Here is a 14,883-nt window from a genome sequence, read left to right on the forward strand (position 1 = left end):
AATGAGGAGGGTGAGGAAGACACAAGAAATGAGGGAGAAGATGACAAGTGTGAAGAAACTTGAGTTGGTCATTTTCAGTGGTGTATTTGTAGCTACTGCTTGCCAATGCTAACTGAAAAGAGAGTATCTATCTGTTGTAAAGAGCTCCGTTTCATTTCTGCCGCTGCTCATGGTACTAGTTCGTTTTGCCCGATGTTATGAATGTATTCAGTGATAACTGAGAGTAAAGTTACATGCATACCTATTTTACTATTTTTCATTGCTAACTCAGTGTCCGGTGGTGATGGTTTGTTTACAACAGCTGCTGCTGCTAAAGTGAGCTGATCAAGGTAAGCGGCCAGCGCCTCCTGTCTTTCCCATGTTTTTGCCCGGCTTTCGCTTGTCACTTGTGAGGAAAGATAGTCGGCACTGCATTGGATTTAAGGCGTCGTTTATACCCAGACACACCGGTGAGCTCTCTCATGAGCTGGGGGCAATCAAAGGCTTCAAACAACCGCAGATCTTTCAGCAGCTCAACTCTTCCGGCCACATCCTCAACTTGATCTTTTTGGGAAAGCTATGAATGCTTACCTCCTTTTTTGCATTCCGTCCTGATTGGAAATTGCATCCCAAAGCGGCGCAGTATGGCATTTTTAACTCTTTTCACTGACAATAAAAGTTGTTTACAAGTGGCTAGTTTAGCTCCGCAGAGAGCAGTAACGTAACAATTTTACAACAGCCATTCTACGTAATCATTCCCATAATTCTTTGAGCACGCTAAAGATGGCGGCAACAGTGTATCAAATTATGGTCTAAACATAACATAATAATAATAATCTAAACATAATCAGTAGTAGAGGTCAGTAGTTGTAAAATTAAATGTATTTGTCATTTATATCGGAGTTTACTTTAAGATCTTATCTCGCTAGTGTGACCCTAACCCTCATGCACCACTGTGCATATCATCATTAGCACACTTCAACATCCATCCAGTGACACCTGCAACACTGACTGACCTTCAAACTACAAGTGCTGCTTTATTAACACACTTCCTGTCTGGATCAGCCAGTCATGTTTTGTAATGTGTTTGTTTTTGCGACCCTACTTGTTCCTGCACTGTGACGTGTGGCAGTCAATGCCATCGGGCCAACAGCGCATCACGGTGATCTACTCCCTGCTGCTTAAAGCTCTTACTGTACATTGTGTGGGGTGTGGGGGGGGGGAAATCAGCCACCAATTGTGAAAGTTCTCCCACTTAAAAAGATGAGAGAGGCCTGTAATTTCATCAGAGGTATACCTCACCTTTGAGAGACAAAATGAGGAAAAAAATCCAGGAAATGGCATTGTCTGATTTTTAAAGAATTTATTAGCAAATTATGGTGTAAAATTAGTATTACAGTGTTATCTGTATTAATGGCACCTGTTTGTACTCATCAGTATAAAAGACACCTGTCCACAACCCAAACTCCACTACGGCCAAGACCAGAGCGCTGTGAAAGGATACCAGAAACAAAATTGTAGACCCTTCTGATGTGTTACACATCTAAGACAACACTTAAGAATAGAATAGAATAAAACCGAATAGAATACAGTGGGCCAAAAAAGTATTTAGTCAGCTACCAATTGTGCAAGTTCTCCCACTTAAAAAGATGAGCGAGGCCTGTAATTTTCATTCTAGGCATACCTCACCTATGATAGACAAAATGAGGGAAAGAAATCCAGAATATCACATTGTCTGATTTTGAAAGAATTTATGAGCAAGTTATGGTATAAAATTTGTATTTGGTCACCTACAAACAAGCAAGATTTCTGGCTCTCACAGACCTGTAACAACTTCTTTAAGAGGCTCCTCTGTCCTCCACTTGTTACCTGTATTAATGGCACCTGTTTGAACTCATCAGTATAAAAAACACCTGTCCACAACCTCAAACAGTCACACTCCAAACTCCACTGTGGCCAAGACCAAAGAGCTGAACCAGAAACAAAATTGTAGACCTGCACCAGGCTGGGAAAAGACTGAATCTGCAATAGGTAAGCAGCTTGGTGTGAAGAAATCAACTGTGCGAGCAATCATTAGAAAATGGAAGACATTCAAGACCACTGATAATCTCCCTCCATCTGGGGCTCCATGCAAGATCTCACCGCGTGTGGTCAAAATCATCACAAGAACGGAGAGCAAAAATCTCAGAACCACACGGGGGGACCTAGTGAATGACCTGCAGAGAGCTGGGACCAAAGTAATAAAGGCTACCGTCAGTAACACTATGCCGCCAGGGACTCAAATCATGCAGTGCCAGTTGTGTCCCCCTGCTTAAACCAGTACATCTCCAGGCCCGTCTGAAATTTGCTAGAGAGCATTTGGTGTATCCAGAAGAGGATTGGGGGAATCTCATAGGGTCAGATGAAATCAAAATAGAACTTTTTGGTAAAAACTCAACTTGTTGTGTTTAGAGGAGAAAAAATGCTGAGTTACAGTCAAAGAACATCATACCTACTGCAAAGCTTGGGGGTGGAAACATCATGCTTTGGGGCTGTTTTTCTGCAAAGGAACCAGGATGACTGATCCGTTTAAAGGAAAGAATGAATGGGGCCATGTATCGTGACATTTTCAATGAAAACCTCCTTCCATAAGCAAGGGCATTGAAGATGAAATGTGGCTGGGTCTTTCAGCATGACAATGATCTCAAACACACCGCCCGGGCAACGAAGGAGTGGGTTCGTAAGAATCATTTCAAGGTCCTGGAGTGGTCTAGCCAGTCTCTAGATTTCAACCGCATAGAAAATATTTGGAGGGAGTTGAAAGTCTGTTGCCCAGTGACAGCCCCAAAACATCACTACTCTAGAGGATATCTGCTTGGAGGAATTGGCCAAAATACCAGCAACAGTGTGTGAAAACCTTATAAAGACTTACAGAAAAAAATTGACCTCTGTCATTGCCAACAAAGGGTATATAACAAAGTATTGAGATTAACTTTTGTTATTGACCAAATATTTATTTTCCACCATAATTTGGTAATAAAGTCTTTAAAAATCAGATGTGATTTTTCTGGATTTTTTTCACCCCACCTCATTTTGTCTCTCATAGGTGTGGTATACCTATGATGAAAATTACAGGCCTCTCTCATCTTTTTAAGTGGGAGAGCTTGCACAATTGGTGGCTGACTAAATACTTTTTTGCCCCACTGTATGTGAGGCTCAAATCCATCAAGAGATGTGATCACGCTCCCTGACTTCCTCACGACCTTGAGTAGCCAAGAGTTGAGCTTGACAAAATGCCATAGCATGCCATTCCTTCACAACTTGAGTGTCATCGGCATGATGAACCAGTTACTAGCTAGCTGGTGTTACGGTGGCTTGATATGATTTAGCATGAAATGAAAGTTGCGAGCATGGTGCCAGCTGTGTGCGTGCAAAGCTGGTGGGGGATGGATCTGCTGAATGTCCGGATATGTAGGTCAACCAGTATTTGCAAAGTATTTGTGCATGTGAGCTGTTTCTTAACTTCCTGATGAATCCTCCCCAAGTGCCTTTTAATCAGATAATTCTCTTAAATTCAGTTTAGTAGGCACAACCCAAGTAGCCTTTCTATCTTAGGTTAGTGTGCACGTCTGCGCGTGTGTTTGATTGTGGTCACTAAACTAGGGCTGCAACTAACAATTTTTATTTCCCTACCTTTATTCGAATACAGGGCATTATTTCAAATTGACAGTGCAGAAAATGCACAAATGTAAATTTATTATGATTCAGTTACTGGTTTGGTCCGTAACGTCATAAAATATGCAAAACTGTTGATCTTTGGTTTCCAAAGTAAAAGCAGATATTTGCATGAGTCTTATTTTTGATTAAACACAAAAATAATCAGTCTGCATTCATTGAGGATGAAATCTGAGAATATTTACTGTTGAGAGGCTGAAATTCAGAGGATCTGGACAGTTTTAAGTTAAACAAGGTCTTTAAACGATTCATTGGTTATCAAAGTAGTTGACGATTCGTTGTTAGAGTTCTAGAAATATCTGTTACTTTTTATGAGAAAATGGACAGGAGTCTACAAGATGTTTCTTTGACTTAAAACTTCAAAGTAACTGTCACGTAATGCACTCAATCTCTGCATCTAATCTTAGCAGGGCTTTTTTTCAATGTATGCCAAAAGTTTGTATTCTTTAGCTCTCTCAAGCTCATATTGCACTTCAATGTCTAACCTGGAGTGCTGCTGCCACGCGTAGGGATGGGAATTGATAATTTTGTTTTTCCCGATTGCATTATCGATAATGCGCCATCCATCCATTTTCCCTACTGCTTATCCTCACTAGGGTCACGGGCGTGCTGGAGTCTATCCCAGCTGACTCTGGGTGAGAGACGTGGTACACCCTGAACTGGCAGCCAGCCAATCGCAGGGCACATATAGACAAACAAACAATTTACACTCACATTCTCCCCTACGGGCAATGTAGAGTCTTCAATCAATCAACCAACCATGCATGTTTTTGAAATGTGGGAGGAAACCGGACTACCCGGAGAAAACCCACGTAGGCACAGTGAGAACATGCAAACTCCACACAGGGGAGGCCGGTTTGGAACCCGGGTCCTCAGAATTGTGAGTTGGATTTGCTCACCAGTCATCACCGTGCCGCCTCAATAATGCTGGTCGACCCCATTTCTTATCGATTCTCATTGGGTTATGGAATTAAATGATACAACTGATATATGATATCAGTGATGTCATTATCATAATACTGTATATATAATTATATGATATGATAATACTGTACCAGCTTCTGCATAGTGTCGTGCAAAGTGGACATATGTCCCGATATAGGTAAATGTCCTGATAATGATATCAATCCTGATATAGTATTGATCATTAGAATTACATGAAATCAATAGATATTAGTGTTGCACCATTTTTAATATATTTTTTTTTGTAATAATACCGGTATTTGGAAAAAAACAAACAAACACCCAACGGCACTCCATTTGTGCCTTAAAGGTGACAGTCAGCCAACGACTGCCTGTTTGCATACGAGTTAGAGATGCCTTCAAGTGTGGACGAAGGGTTCTGTGTGTCTCTGCGTGCGTGCGTGCGTAAGCGACAATGCACAAGCCGGCTTGTGTCCCGTATTTAAAAGAGGGTTTTGCACTTTTATTTATATATTTATTCATTTATTTTGTGCAAGGCTAACAAATACTGTATAATACCAAGGAACATAAATTAACTGATCATTTGGGGGAAGCCAGTAACTGCACAAGAGTCATTATTTTATTTAACTCGCCCTGAGAGCGTAGCAATCGTATGTGCCCATCCTGTGTAACATTGCGTTAAAACTTGTGACAGTACGTACATCCGGAAAAACGCAGAGATGCAGGGTTTAAAGGAGTTATGTCATACTTGCGTGACTTCATAGTGTGGCTTGACTATTTGTGACTGACTGGCTCCAAGTCAGCCTTGGATCATTCACAAGCTCCAAAATAGAGCAGACGATGTGTCGCAATATTTTCCGTTGGAATAATGTTTACACAATCGGAAAAGTTCTCCTTGTCGCTCTTCATTTTGCTCGGCCTATACTGAGCTCAGCAGTGCCGTGTGCCGGCTGTCCTTCACACTTGCTAATACTATAGAAGCCTCACACAAGGCATGTTTAAAAAGGACAAAAGCACACATCAATGATTGATAGTAGTTCTTTTTGTTCACTGAAACCTGAACCTTATTTAGCTAGGCTCCGGCTTCCCAGTGACCCTGAATAGGGGAAGCTGTTTAGGTAATGGCCATCCATTGCCTACACATACAAAATAAAGTGCCTTTGCTCCAGGAGCTAATGTGACGATGGTAAGAATTTGGTGTTACCTGACTGCATATTAGATGTGGCAGGACCATCGCAAGGATGCGTAAGAGATTTGATTCAGGCGTGTCTTTTGGGTCTGAGGCGTGTTGTTATATCTTCTGCTGCTGCGTTTCGGAATAACCTTTTTGGGATTCCCCACATAGTCTGGCAGAAAATCACATAACTCGTTTGGTCTCATTGAATTTGTCGTTATGGGTTATCCACTGACATGGAATCAGAACATCAGGGTCTTCATTGTTACTCTCTGTATTCTTACAAATTTACAATGCATGTACATGTGGTTAGTGAAGCTAGAGAGTGTGAAAAGTGTGATGTAATTCTTGATCTTCAGGGCATTTTTGACACAAGCATGTCATCGGCATGTTATGAAACTGGGGAGTTAATTTAAAATAGTGGGGAAAAAAATGCACAATGTGTTCTTTAATGTTGCAAAGTTGCTAAAATGAGTACACACCAATCCAACTCGCCCTAAAAACAGGAAACAGCTGAATCAACATCCTGCCTGGCAACGAGCTTCCACACAGGCGGGCATCTATGGAAACCTCTACAATGTCCTCCTGTGTGTTTGGATTCTCCTGGATTCTGTCCAGACTGATAAGACTGGAAGTGTGGAAACTTCGCAACAGTTGTTGTGTTTTTATTCATTTAAAGAAAATCCAACTTTTTGATCGATTGAAACTAGACTTTTAAAATGCATGTAAACACATTAATCACACCGTGTTAAACTCAATTACTTAGTTCATGTTCAGAAAAGTCAGTGGCAGCAACATCAGCAAATAAGATTTTTTTTTCTTGTTATTCAAGATGAATACAAGATGCCAGCACTAAAGGTATCACAATTTACCAATTAATTCACAACTAATCAATTATTAAATTACTTCAAAACTATTTCGATAATCGTTAAGAACCATTGCTTAACTTAAAATTCTCCAAATCCGCTGAGTTAAGCCTCTTACCAGTAAATATGATTTTTGTAGTCTTTAATGAAAGCAAACTGATTATCTTTTGTTTAATCCCAATTTGCAGACATCTGCTTTTAACCTAGAAAATAATTACCAACGTTTTTGCCTGTTTTCTGACATGTTACGGAGTCACAAATTAATCTACTTCGTTTTTTTTATTTCTGTACAACGTATCCTCACCTATTGGTGCATTTTTATGCTCTTTTTGTAACTCACTAAAATGTTGCATAAGCCCTGACTAATAACAATTGTAACTATTACTATAGGCATTTAGCAAAAATTTAGGGTCGGCATCACTTGGTCACGGCAGAACTTGGTCTTAATCCCCCACGAATAGAGAGGGTTTAGTGTGCCATTTGATTTATGGAATGATCTTAGCACTCTATAAATGATGGATATTTGTAGGTCAATGCATGTGCTAGATATATTCTAGAATGCTCAAATGAGTGGAAGTGCAAGGCGGCCGAGCATCTACCGTACCTGGAGGGCTTTTAGTACACTGGTGCTCTCGCAGATTGCAGCTAATGAATTAGTGAGAAGGTCTGGGGGTGTGGCCTACTGGCCTACTTAATGCACATGCACCGATGCTTCACTAGGGTTGCAAAGAGGTGGAAAATAGTGACATACCTAAATGAAAATTTTTGGCCAAAAACCAATGAGGAAACCAAGGCCGCAAACCGAAACACTGAAATAAATTATGTCAGTTATTAGTAAAATTTCATTTATTGCCATGACTGTTAACTAACCTCACTAAAATAAAGGCATTGCAATTCGATAAATTAATATTAATGCTTCAAAAAATAAATCAATTACAAAACAAACAAATATTTATTGAACACTGACATTCCAACAATGCACAGATAGGGCTGGCCGATACAGGAAAAAAATCTAATCAAAATATTGTTTTAATATCGGTCCATATCGATATACACTGGAACCCCGCCATTCACAGGGACTAGGGACCAGGCAGGACCGCAAATAGCGGAAATCTGCACATAATTGATGCCCATTATAATTGCAGTAAAAAAAAATGTTTTTTTTAAACCTCAAAATGTTTTGAATAAGTGGGGATAAACCGTAATTTTTCATCTTGCGTTTATTCCAATTTAAAGAATGTTAATTAAATGGTACTTGCCTATGGGTCGATAGAAGATCCAGCCATGTACCTGGTCTCCGAAACACTGAAAAAATACACCCGGTCAATTGACGTGTCTTAAGGGCCCAGTGAGCAGTGGCCAATATTATTGATGCTTGTGCCCCCTGGTGGTGTGCTGTGTGTAGTAAAGGAGGCACACACTATTCGCAAATCGCTTCACGGGTCTGTGTCATCAGCGGCAGGAGTATAAACATAACTCAACTGTAAGAATACATCCAATTTTTACAGATTACAGGTACATATTTGTGACTAGTTATGCATTTGTGACTCTAGTTTATGACTAGTTACACATTTGTGACTAATTACGCATTTCTGACCCTAGTTGTGCATTGTGACTGGTTAAAGATACAACTTTGTTTATTTTTTTTTACATTTTGTATTTTTAAAAATCTTTTTTTTTTTTTACATATTGGTGGATTGAAATACGCATTTGAAAATGGTTTTGCTACAATAATGGCTCCATACTGTTGAATTGTCAAGGACAGGCATAGCTCCATTGATCTGCTTGATCGTAGGTCCATCATTATTGCAAACTGCAAAGAACTCGACAGTTGTGATTTCATTTTCTATTTACTACTGGCGTTTTTCACTGCAGTCAGATCCTCCTCCAGTAGCCGCCAGCCCTCGCAGCGCCTTGGCGGCTTGTTACCGTAATGCATAGTATGAACAATCATTGTGGTGGCTGGCTTGACTTTGACTGTTCGACTGCAAGCGGGCCTGACTGCAGTTTTTTTTTTGATACAGTGTAGATAATGGCATTTTTGAGAAATAATTGTGCCAGGGGATCGCAGATTTTTGTCCAGTACTTTGACTATTTTTCTGCCTTTTTTTTCAGATGGTTGAACAGATTAGTTGTGTAACTTTGCGGGTCAGGCAACTCTGCTGCACTCTTTCCATATTACTTCTTGTTTAACGTCACTTGCCCTGAATCATAACATGTCAGGAAAATTTCCCTTTTTTGAGGCACTAGCTCCTTACCATCATCTCCAAAGTTTGCTGTTCTTTACTTTATTCTCTCTGCATGACTAATTTGCTCGTCACTTAATCCACCGAGCGACTGACTACTGAAGCTTCCACTGCAGAATGTGCACTGCGCTCTGTCGCTATTTAGGCAGCTTAACTATGCGTTCACCCCCTGGTGGTTGCCTGACTCCTGGTTGAGAAAGCAATCCATATGCAGCAGAGCCCGCATTTTAAATGTAAAAATCGCTGACGATCAGGCTAATTTAATTACGGCAGCCAAAATCATGATCACGATTAATATTTCATTAATCGTGCAGCCCTAGCCAATAAAGTTGGTAATGATAATCCATTAATGTAATCATCCATTTGAATCCCCAACAAACGATTTGTGATACAAATGGTTTGTTGTTTTCGGATCAGGGGGTTCATGCTACTGTTTCTTGTGAGACTTGACAAAAAAAAATAACTCCACACTGCTAAACCTTTCAGGCATTTCTTGTCAACGATGTCATTCATTATGGGTTGGGCTATATGGGCTATTACATATTTTGTCGAATCGTTCTGGCGGCTAAACAGCGAGACTGAGACGCCCACCGAGCATGCCACCTAGTCGTTGGTGGCCCCTCAGCTTTATACAGAGAAGCGCTTCCTGTTTCAGCCGTCTTCTTTCAGCTTGGGAAAACTTTGGTTGCAGAAAATTCGGTGCATCACTATTGGAAAATTTGCAGTTTTGAACTGTAGGATTCCAATTTCTCCTAATCTTTGTCTGCTGGGTGATTTAAAAGGTATAGATCTTCCAAATAAACATGCTCAACCAATACTTGTAACTCTAGCTATCGCTAAAAAAACCAATACTGTAAAAATAAACAAGCTATCAACATTAACCAATGAAAAAAATCTTGTCATAGAGTATATAACACCAGAGAATATCTCTGCCAAAGGTAATAAGCAAATGGATAACTTTTACAAATGTTTGTCAACTTTCATTATAATGGTGAATCTGGAAGCTTGATTCTGTTTGCCTGGGAAACAATGTCATACAGAAATGTAATGTAATGTGTAATGTAAATGCATTGTAATGTAATGTCATTAATTTCCCATGGAAAATTTCCAAAATGACCTAAAATTTTCAACCATATGCTTCACTCTTGGTAGGCTTTAATTGTGCTGCTGTACATTGATCAACAGTTCCAGTTGTTGCTGGTGTGAAAGTCCATCCACTTGCTAGGGAACTGCTGATTAAAAATGGATGCTTTGACAATTGAGCGGTGAAAGTGCTTGACATGTTTTTTTTTCTCTCTCATTCAGATGCGTTTGTGAACAGCCAGGAGTGGACTCTCAGTCGCTCTGTGCCAGAACTCAAAGTGGTGAGTAGCCTGACACAACTGCAGTCTGTTGCATCCAAATCTATGAAGTTTCCTCTTTATTGAAATGCCACACTGTCCTTACAGGGCATTGTAGGTAACCTGGCCAGCGGGAAGTCGGCGTTGGTCCACAGGTACCTGACAGGAACGTACGTCCAGGAGGAGTCGCCTGAAGGTACAGCGATAACAAGTAGTCAAGAAAACAACAAAACATTGACCGGATATACCGAATAAAGGCTTTTATTGTTGAAATTTATTTGGATAATTTGTATTTTGAGTCTATGAGATCCAGGAGTGATTGTTGTGACGTCCCAAAAAAATCTGTATTATTTATTTATTTTTTTATATTTATACATCCATCAATTTTCTACCACTTATATTGTCACGCGGCACAGGTGAGCTTGTGCTGGGTAAATGCCAGTGATGCACTGAAATGAAAATTCTTGAGGAAACCAAGGCCAAAACCGAAAACCGAAACACTGTTCCACTTATTATTAAAATTTTATTGATGGCAATGAATGCAAAGCTGCAAACCTACATAAATTCACTTCCAGAACAACTGAATTTCCATATTTTAAAATTATGTCAAGAACATTACCGTGGGACAGTTTTTGCATTATATTATGTAATAGGATAAAAAATAATTCGACACAGTGTTCAAATTGCACAACATAATAATTACTCTATAATCGTAATCGTTCACAAAAACGCGGTTCCAGTCAGACCTACGTGTACTGTATCACACAGTCACTTATTTCAGTATTTTGTGACTGTCACAATAGCGTAGCAGTTAGCATGGCGTCTCTGTCTTTCTCCTGTTAATTACTCGCCTTCTCTTCTTGTTGTATTTTTAAGCAATATTAGCCACTTTAAAGTAGTGAAAATAGCTTGAAAATAAATCTATTGAATGCTCACAATATCTGGGAAGTGTGGAAAAACCTGCATCTTGTCATTCCGCATGGAAGCCGTGCGGAATATTTGTTGCCTATATTGAAAGTCTGGATGTTTTTAAGACAAGTTAAAATAGTAAGGTTAGATACAAACCCTAATTGCAGCAAAGGTCGGATGTTGTGTAAAATGTAAATAAGAGTACAATGATTTGCAAATCCTTTTCACCCTATATTCATTTGAATACACTACAAAGACAAGATATTTAATGCTTAAACTGATGAAAGTTACACTATTGTTTTTGCAAATATTCTCATTTTTAATTTCAACACATTCCAAAAAAAATTCGGACAAGGCAACAAAAGACTGGGAAAGTTGAGGAGTGCTCAAAAACACCAGTTTGGAACAGGATGAACAGGTTAATTGGAAACAGGTGAGTGCCAAGATTGGGTGTAAAAGGAGCATCCCCGAAAGGCTCAGTTGTTCACAAGCAAGGATGGAGTGAAGAACTGCATATACAAATAGTCTAAAGGTTTAAGAACATTTCTCAATGTACAATTGCAAGGAATTTAGGGATTCCATCATCTACTGTCCATCTCATCAACAAAAGATTCAGAGAATCTGGAGAAATCTCTTCACGTATCCGGCAAGGCCAAAAACCAACATTGAATGCCTGTGACCTTCGATCCCTCAGCACCACTGCATTACAAACCATCATTATTGTGAAAAGCATATTGCCACGTGGGCTCAGAGACATGTCAGGAAACCTTTGTTGGTTAACACAGTCGCTACATCTACAATGCAAGTTAAAATTCTACCATGCAAAGCGAAAGCCATATATCAACAACACCCAGAAATGCTCCTGGCCAGCTTCTTTGGGCCCAAGCTCATCTTAGATGGACTGACGCAAAGTGGAAAAGTGTACTCTGGTATGATGAGTCCACATTTCAAATTGTTTTTGGAAATCACGTCGTGTCCTCCGGGCCAAAGAGGAAACGAACCATCTCGAATTTTACCAGCGCAAAGTTCAAAAGCTAGCATCGGTGATGATATGGATTTACTGTATGTTAGTGCCAATGGCCTGGGTAAGTTGCATATCTTTGAAGTCACCACTAATGCTGAAAGTACATACAGGTTTTGGAGCAACACATGATCCCAGCCAGGCAACGTCTTCTTCAGGGACATCATTGCTTATTTCAGCAAGACAATACGAAAGCACATTCTGCAAGTGTTACAACAGCGTGGCTTCGTACTAAAACAGTGCAAGTACTCGACTGGCCTGCCAACAGTCCAGACTTGTCTCCCATTGAAAATGTGTGGCACATTATGTGCAAAATGTTTAAAATATGACAACTGAGACTTAAGACTGTTGAGCAACTGAAGTTGTACATCAAGAGAGAATGGGAAGGAATTCCACCTAAAAAGTTTCAACAATTAGTGTCCTTAGTTCCCAAAAGCTTATTGTGTGTTGTTAAAAGAAAAGGTGATTTAACAGTGGTAAACATGCCCCAGTCCAAGCTTTTTTTGGAACGTGTTGCAGGCGTCAAATTCAAAATGAGTGAATATTTGCAACAAAAAAAAAAATTACATTTATCAATTTGACCATTACTGTAATTTCTCGGATATAATGCACATCCCCCCCCCCCCCCCCCCCCCCAAAAAAAAGATTGTCAAGTCAATAGTACGCATTATACATAGGTATAGGGGCAAATGGAAAAAACTTTCACATTTTATAAATGCATGCCACCATCTAGTGGCTATGAAAAAGCTCTACACTTTCATTCCAAAATGCCACCGCCACCTAGTGGTTATAAAAATAAATGTAGCCTACCCTTTCATTACAATATGACAGGGGTACGTATGACTGCATATATGTACAGTTGTGCTCATAAGTTTACATACCCTGGCAGAATTTGTGAAATGTTTTTTTTAATTTGTTTCATTTTTTATTTTATTTTTTATAAATATGACTGACTAAATAACAACCATCATTAATTTCTTTATGGTTATGTTAGCTTTAATGACAATACTTTTCTGAAATGCTTGACTGTTTAATTTGAATCCCATTAAAATAAAATAAAATGTTTTTCGCCTTGTCCTTCATGTTTTCTTTAAAGAATTGTACCCATCTTACAAATTCTGCCTGGATAATCAAACATATGAGTACAACTGTGTTTTCTAAATAACTAAATAAAAGTAAGGCGGTGAATTTCAAAATAAGAGCAAGTAAATTGAAAAATAGATTACGTGTTCAAATAAAGCGCTTAACTTCAGAATAATTATTTGAAAAAACTAACAAACTACAGATAATACTTCATATTTTGATCATATGGGTAGAAGCAAAATCATGCATTGTAAAAATGCCTTATACATAGGTAGAAGGGTCTTCCAGAATTTTTAGGTCAACTTTGGTAGTGCCTATTATACATGGGTGCGCATTATACACGAGAAATTACTGTAAATATCTTGTTTTTAATGTATTCAATTTATCTGTTGTTTTGCATTGTGTGATAGCATTAAGCTAGCAGGCTTTTCTAACACAAAGTTAAGTGGTTTGATTAAATACACAACCACAAATTTCTTTGTTTTGTGTTTAGTTTTACAATAAGCTTAATCTGGGAGTGGCAATAAACAGCTTGAAAGTAAGCGCATGGCCCCTGTTTTAAAGAACTGTTCGCTCTCTGACAAACTGCTCCTCTATGTTGTGACGTTTGCTGCCTCCATCTTGTGGTAGAGGATCTGATTGGCACTCGGAACTCCAATCACTTCTCGTAACACAAGGCAAATAATTGGCACAGCAATGGCTCGTATCTCCAAAAATATGTAAATTGGGTCATTCGTGTTATTATATATGGAATTTACCTCGTGTCATGAACGGAACAGAGGATAGGACCCAAAAATGCACGACTCCAAAACAAATGGACAGTTACAAAAAGAGAGGTTTAATATACGGGCAGAGGTCGGTACACAGGCAGGCAATCCAAAAAAGGCAACAGTATCCAAAAACGTGAGGCAAAAAGGCGAGGTCGATACTCGGAACAGGGTCTAGTCTTACTGTGAGTCTGTGACGTGGAAACAAGGAATGCTGGAACGCGACGACAAGGTACAACGAACTGGCGACTAACAAGAATGAGGCATGAGGTTAAATGCAAGGGATAATTAGGGTGAACGAGGCACAGGTGGTGAAGATGCGCTCAGGAGCAGGTGTGCACGAGACAGGGGGGAAAAAAACAACCGGAACACACACCCATGACAGTCGTCTATCCACCTCTAACAATCCTTACAGTAGTTTTGTTTATAGTTTTTGCATGGGAGTGCTGCGCATGCTTGAGCTTGTCCGCTGGAGGTCCAAACCTCTGACGAGGGTTTTTTTTTTTTTTGACCAACTTTAACTTTTTAGAAACATTTATTTCGATGAGGGCATGCATCACAAGCTCGCCAAAACTTGTGGATATTTTGGTTTAAACTTTCTCATTTCTGACCACCACTTTGTTTCCTCTGTACTCCTTTGAAGGGAGAAAAAAAACCCAACCACACAATCTGTATCTCGTTGTCTGTCCACATCTGTGCTAGGTTTTTGTCTGGAAGTCCTCCACTGCAGTAGAACGGTGAAAAAATGTCAAAAAAAAACGGCACTGTCCTTAATATAAAGCAAGTAGTCATCCAATTACAAATCTTGTTCACCATTGTAGACCCCCATCCGTAGGTAAGCAATCCTGTACCTCGAAAGT

General features: G+C 39.5%; 1 protein-coding gene across 7 annotated transcripts in view; it reads left to right on the plus strand.

The window, feature by feature from the left end:
• Nucleotides 1-14,883, plus strand: part of agap1 (ArfGAP with GTPase domain, ankyrin repeat and PH domain 1) — a 102,107-nt gene that overhangs the window by 20,562 nt on the left and 66,662 nt on the right. For all 7 annotated transcript variants that reach the window (XM_061679876.1, XM_061679885.1, XM_061679894.1 and 4 more), the window contains 2 exons: nt 10,209-10,267; nt 10,352-10,439. In XM_061679876.1, coding sequence (XP_061535860.1) covers nt 10,209-10,267; nt 10,352-10,439 — 147 coding nt within the window. The remainder of the gene's footprint in view (nt 1-10,208; nt 10,268-10,351; nt 10,440-14,883) is intronic.

The sequence above is a fragment of the Phycodurus eques genome, chromosome 1 (genome assembly GCF_024500275.1).
Source record: "Phycodurus eques isolate BA_2022a chromosome 1, UOR_Pequ_1.1, whole genome shotgun sequence".
Classification (NCBI taxonomy): domain Eukaryota; kingdom Metazoa; phylum Chordata; class Actinopteri; order Syngnathiformes; family Syngnathidae; genus Phycodurus; species Phycodurus eques.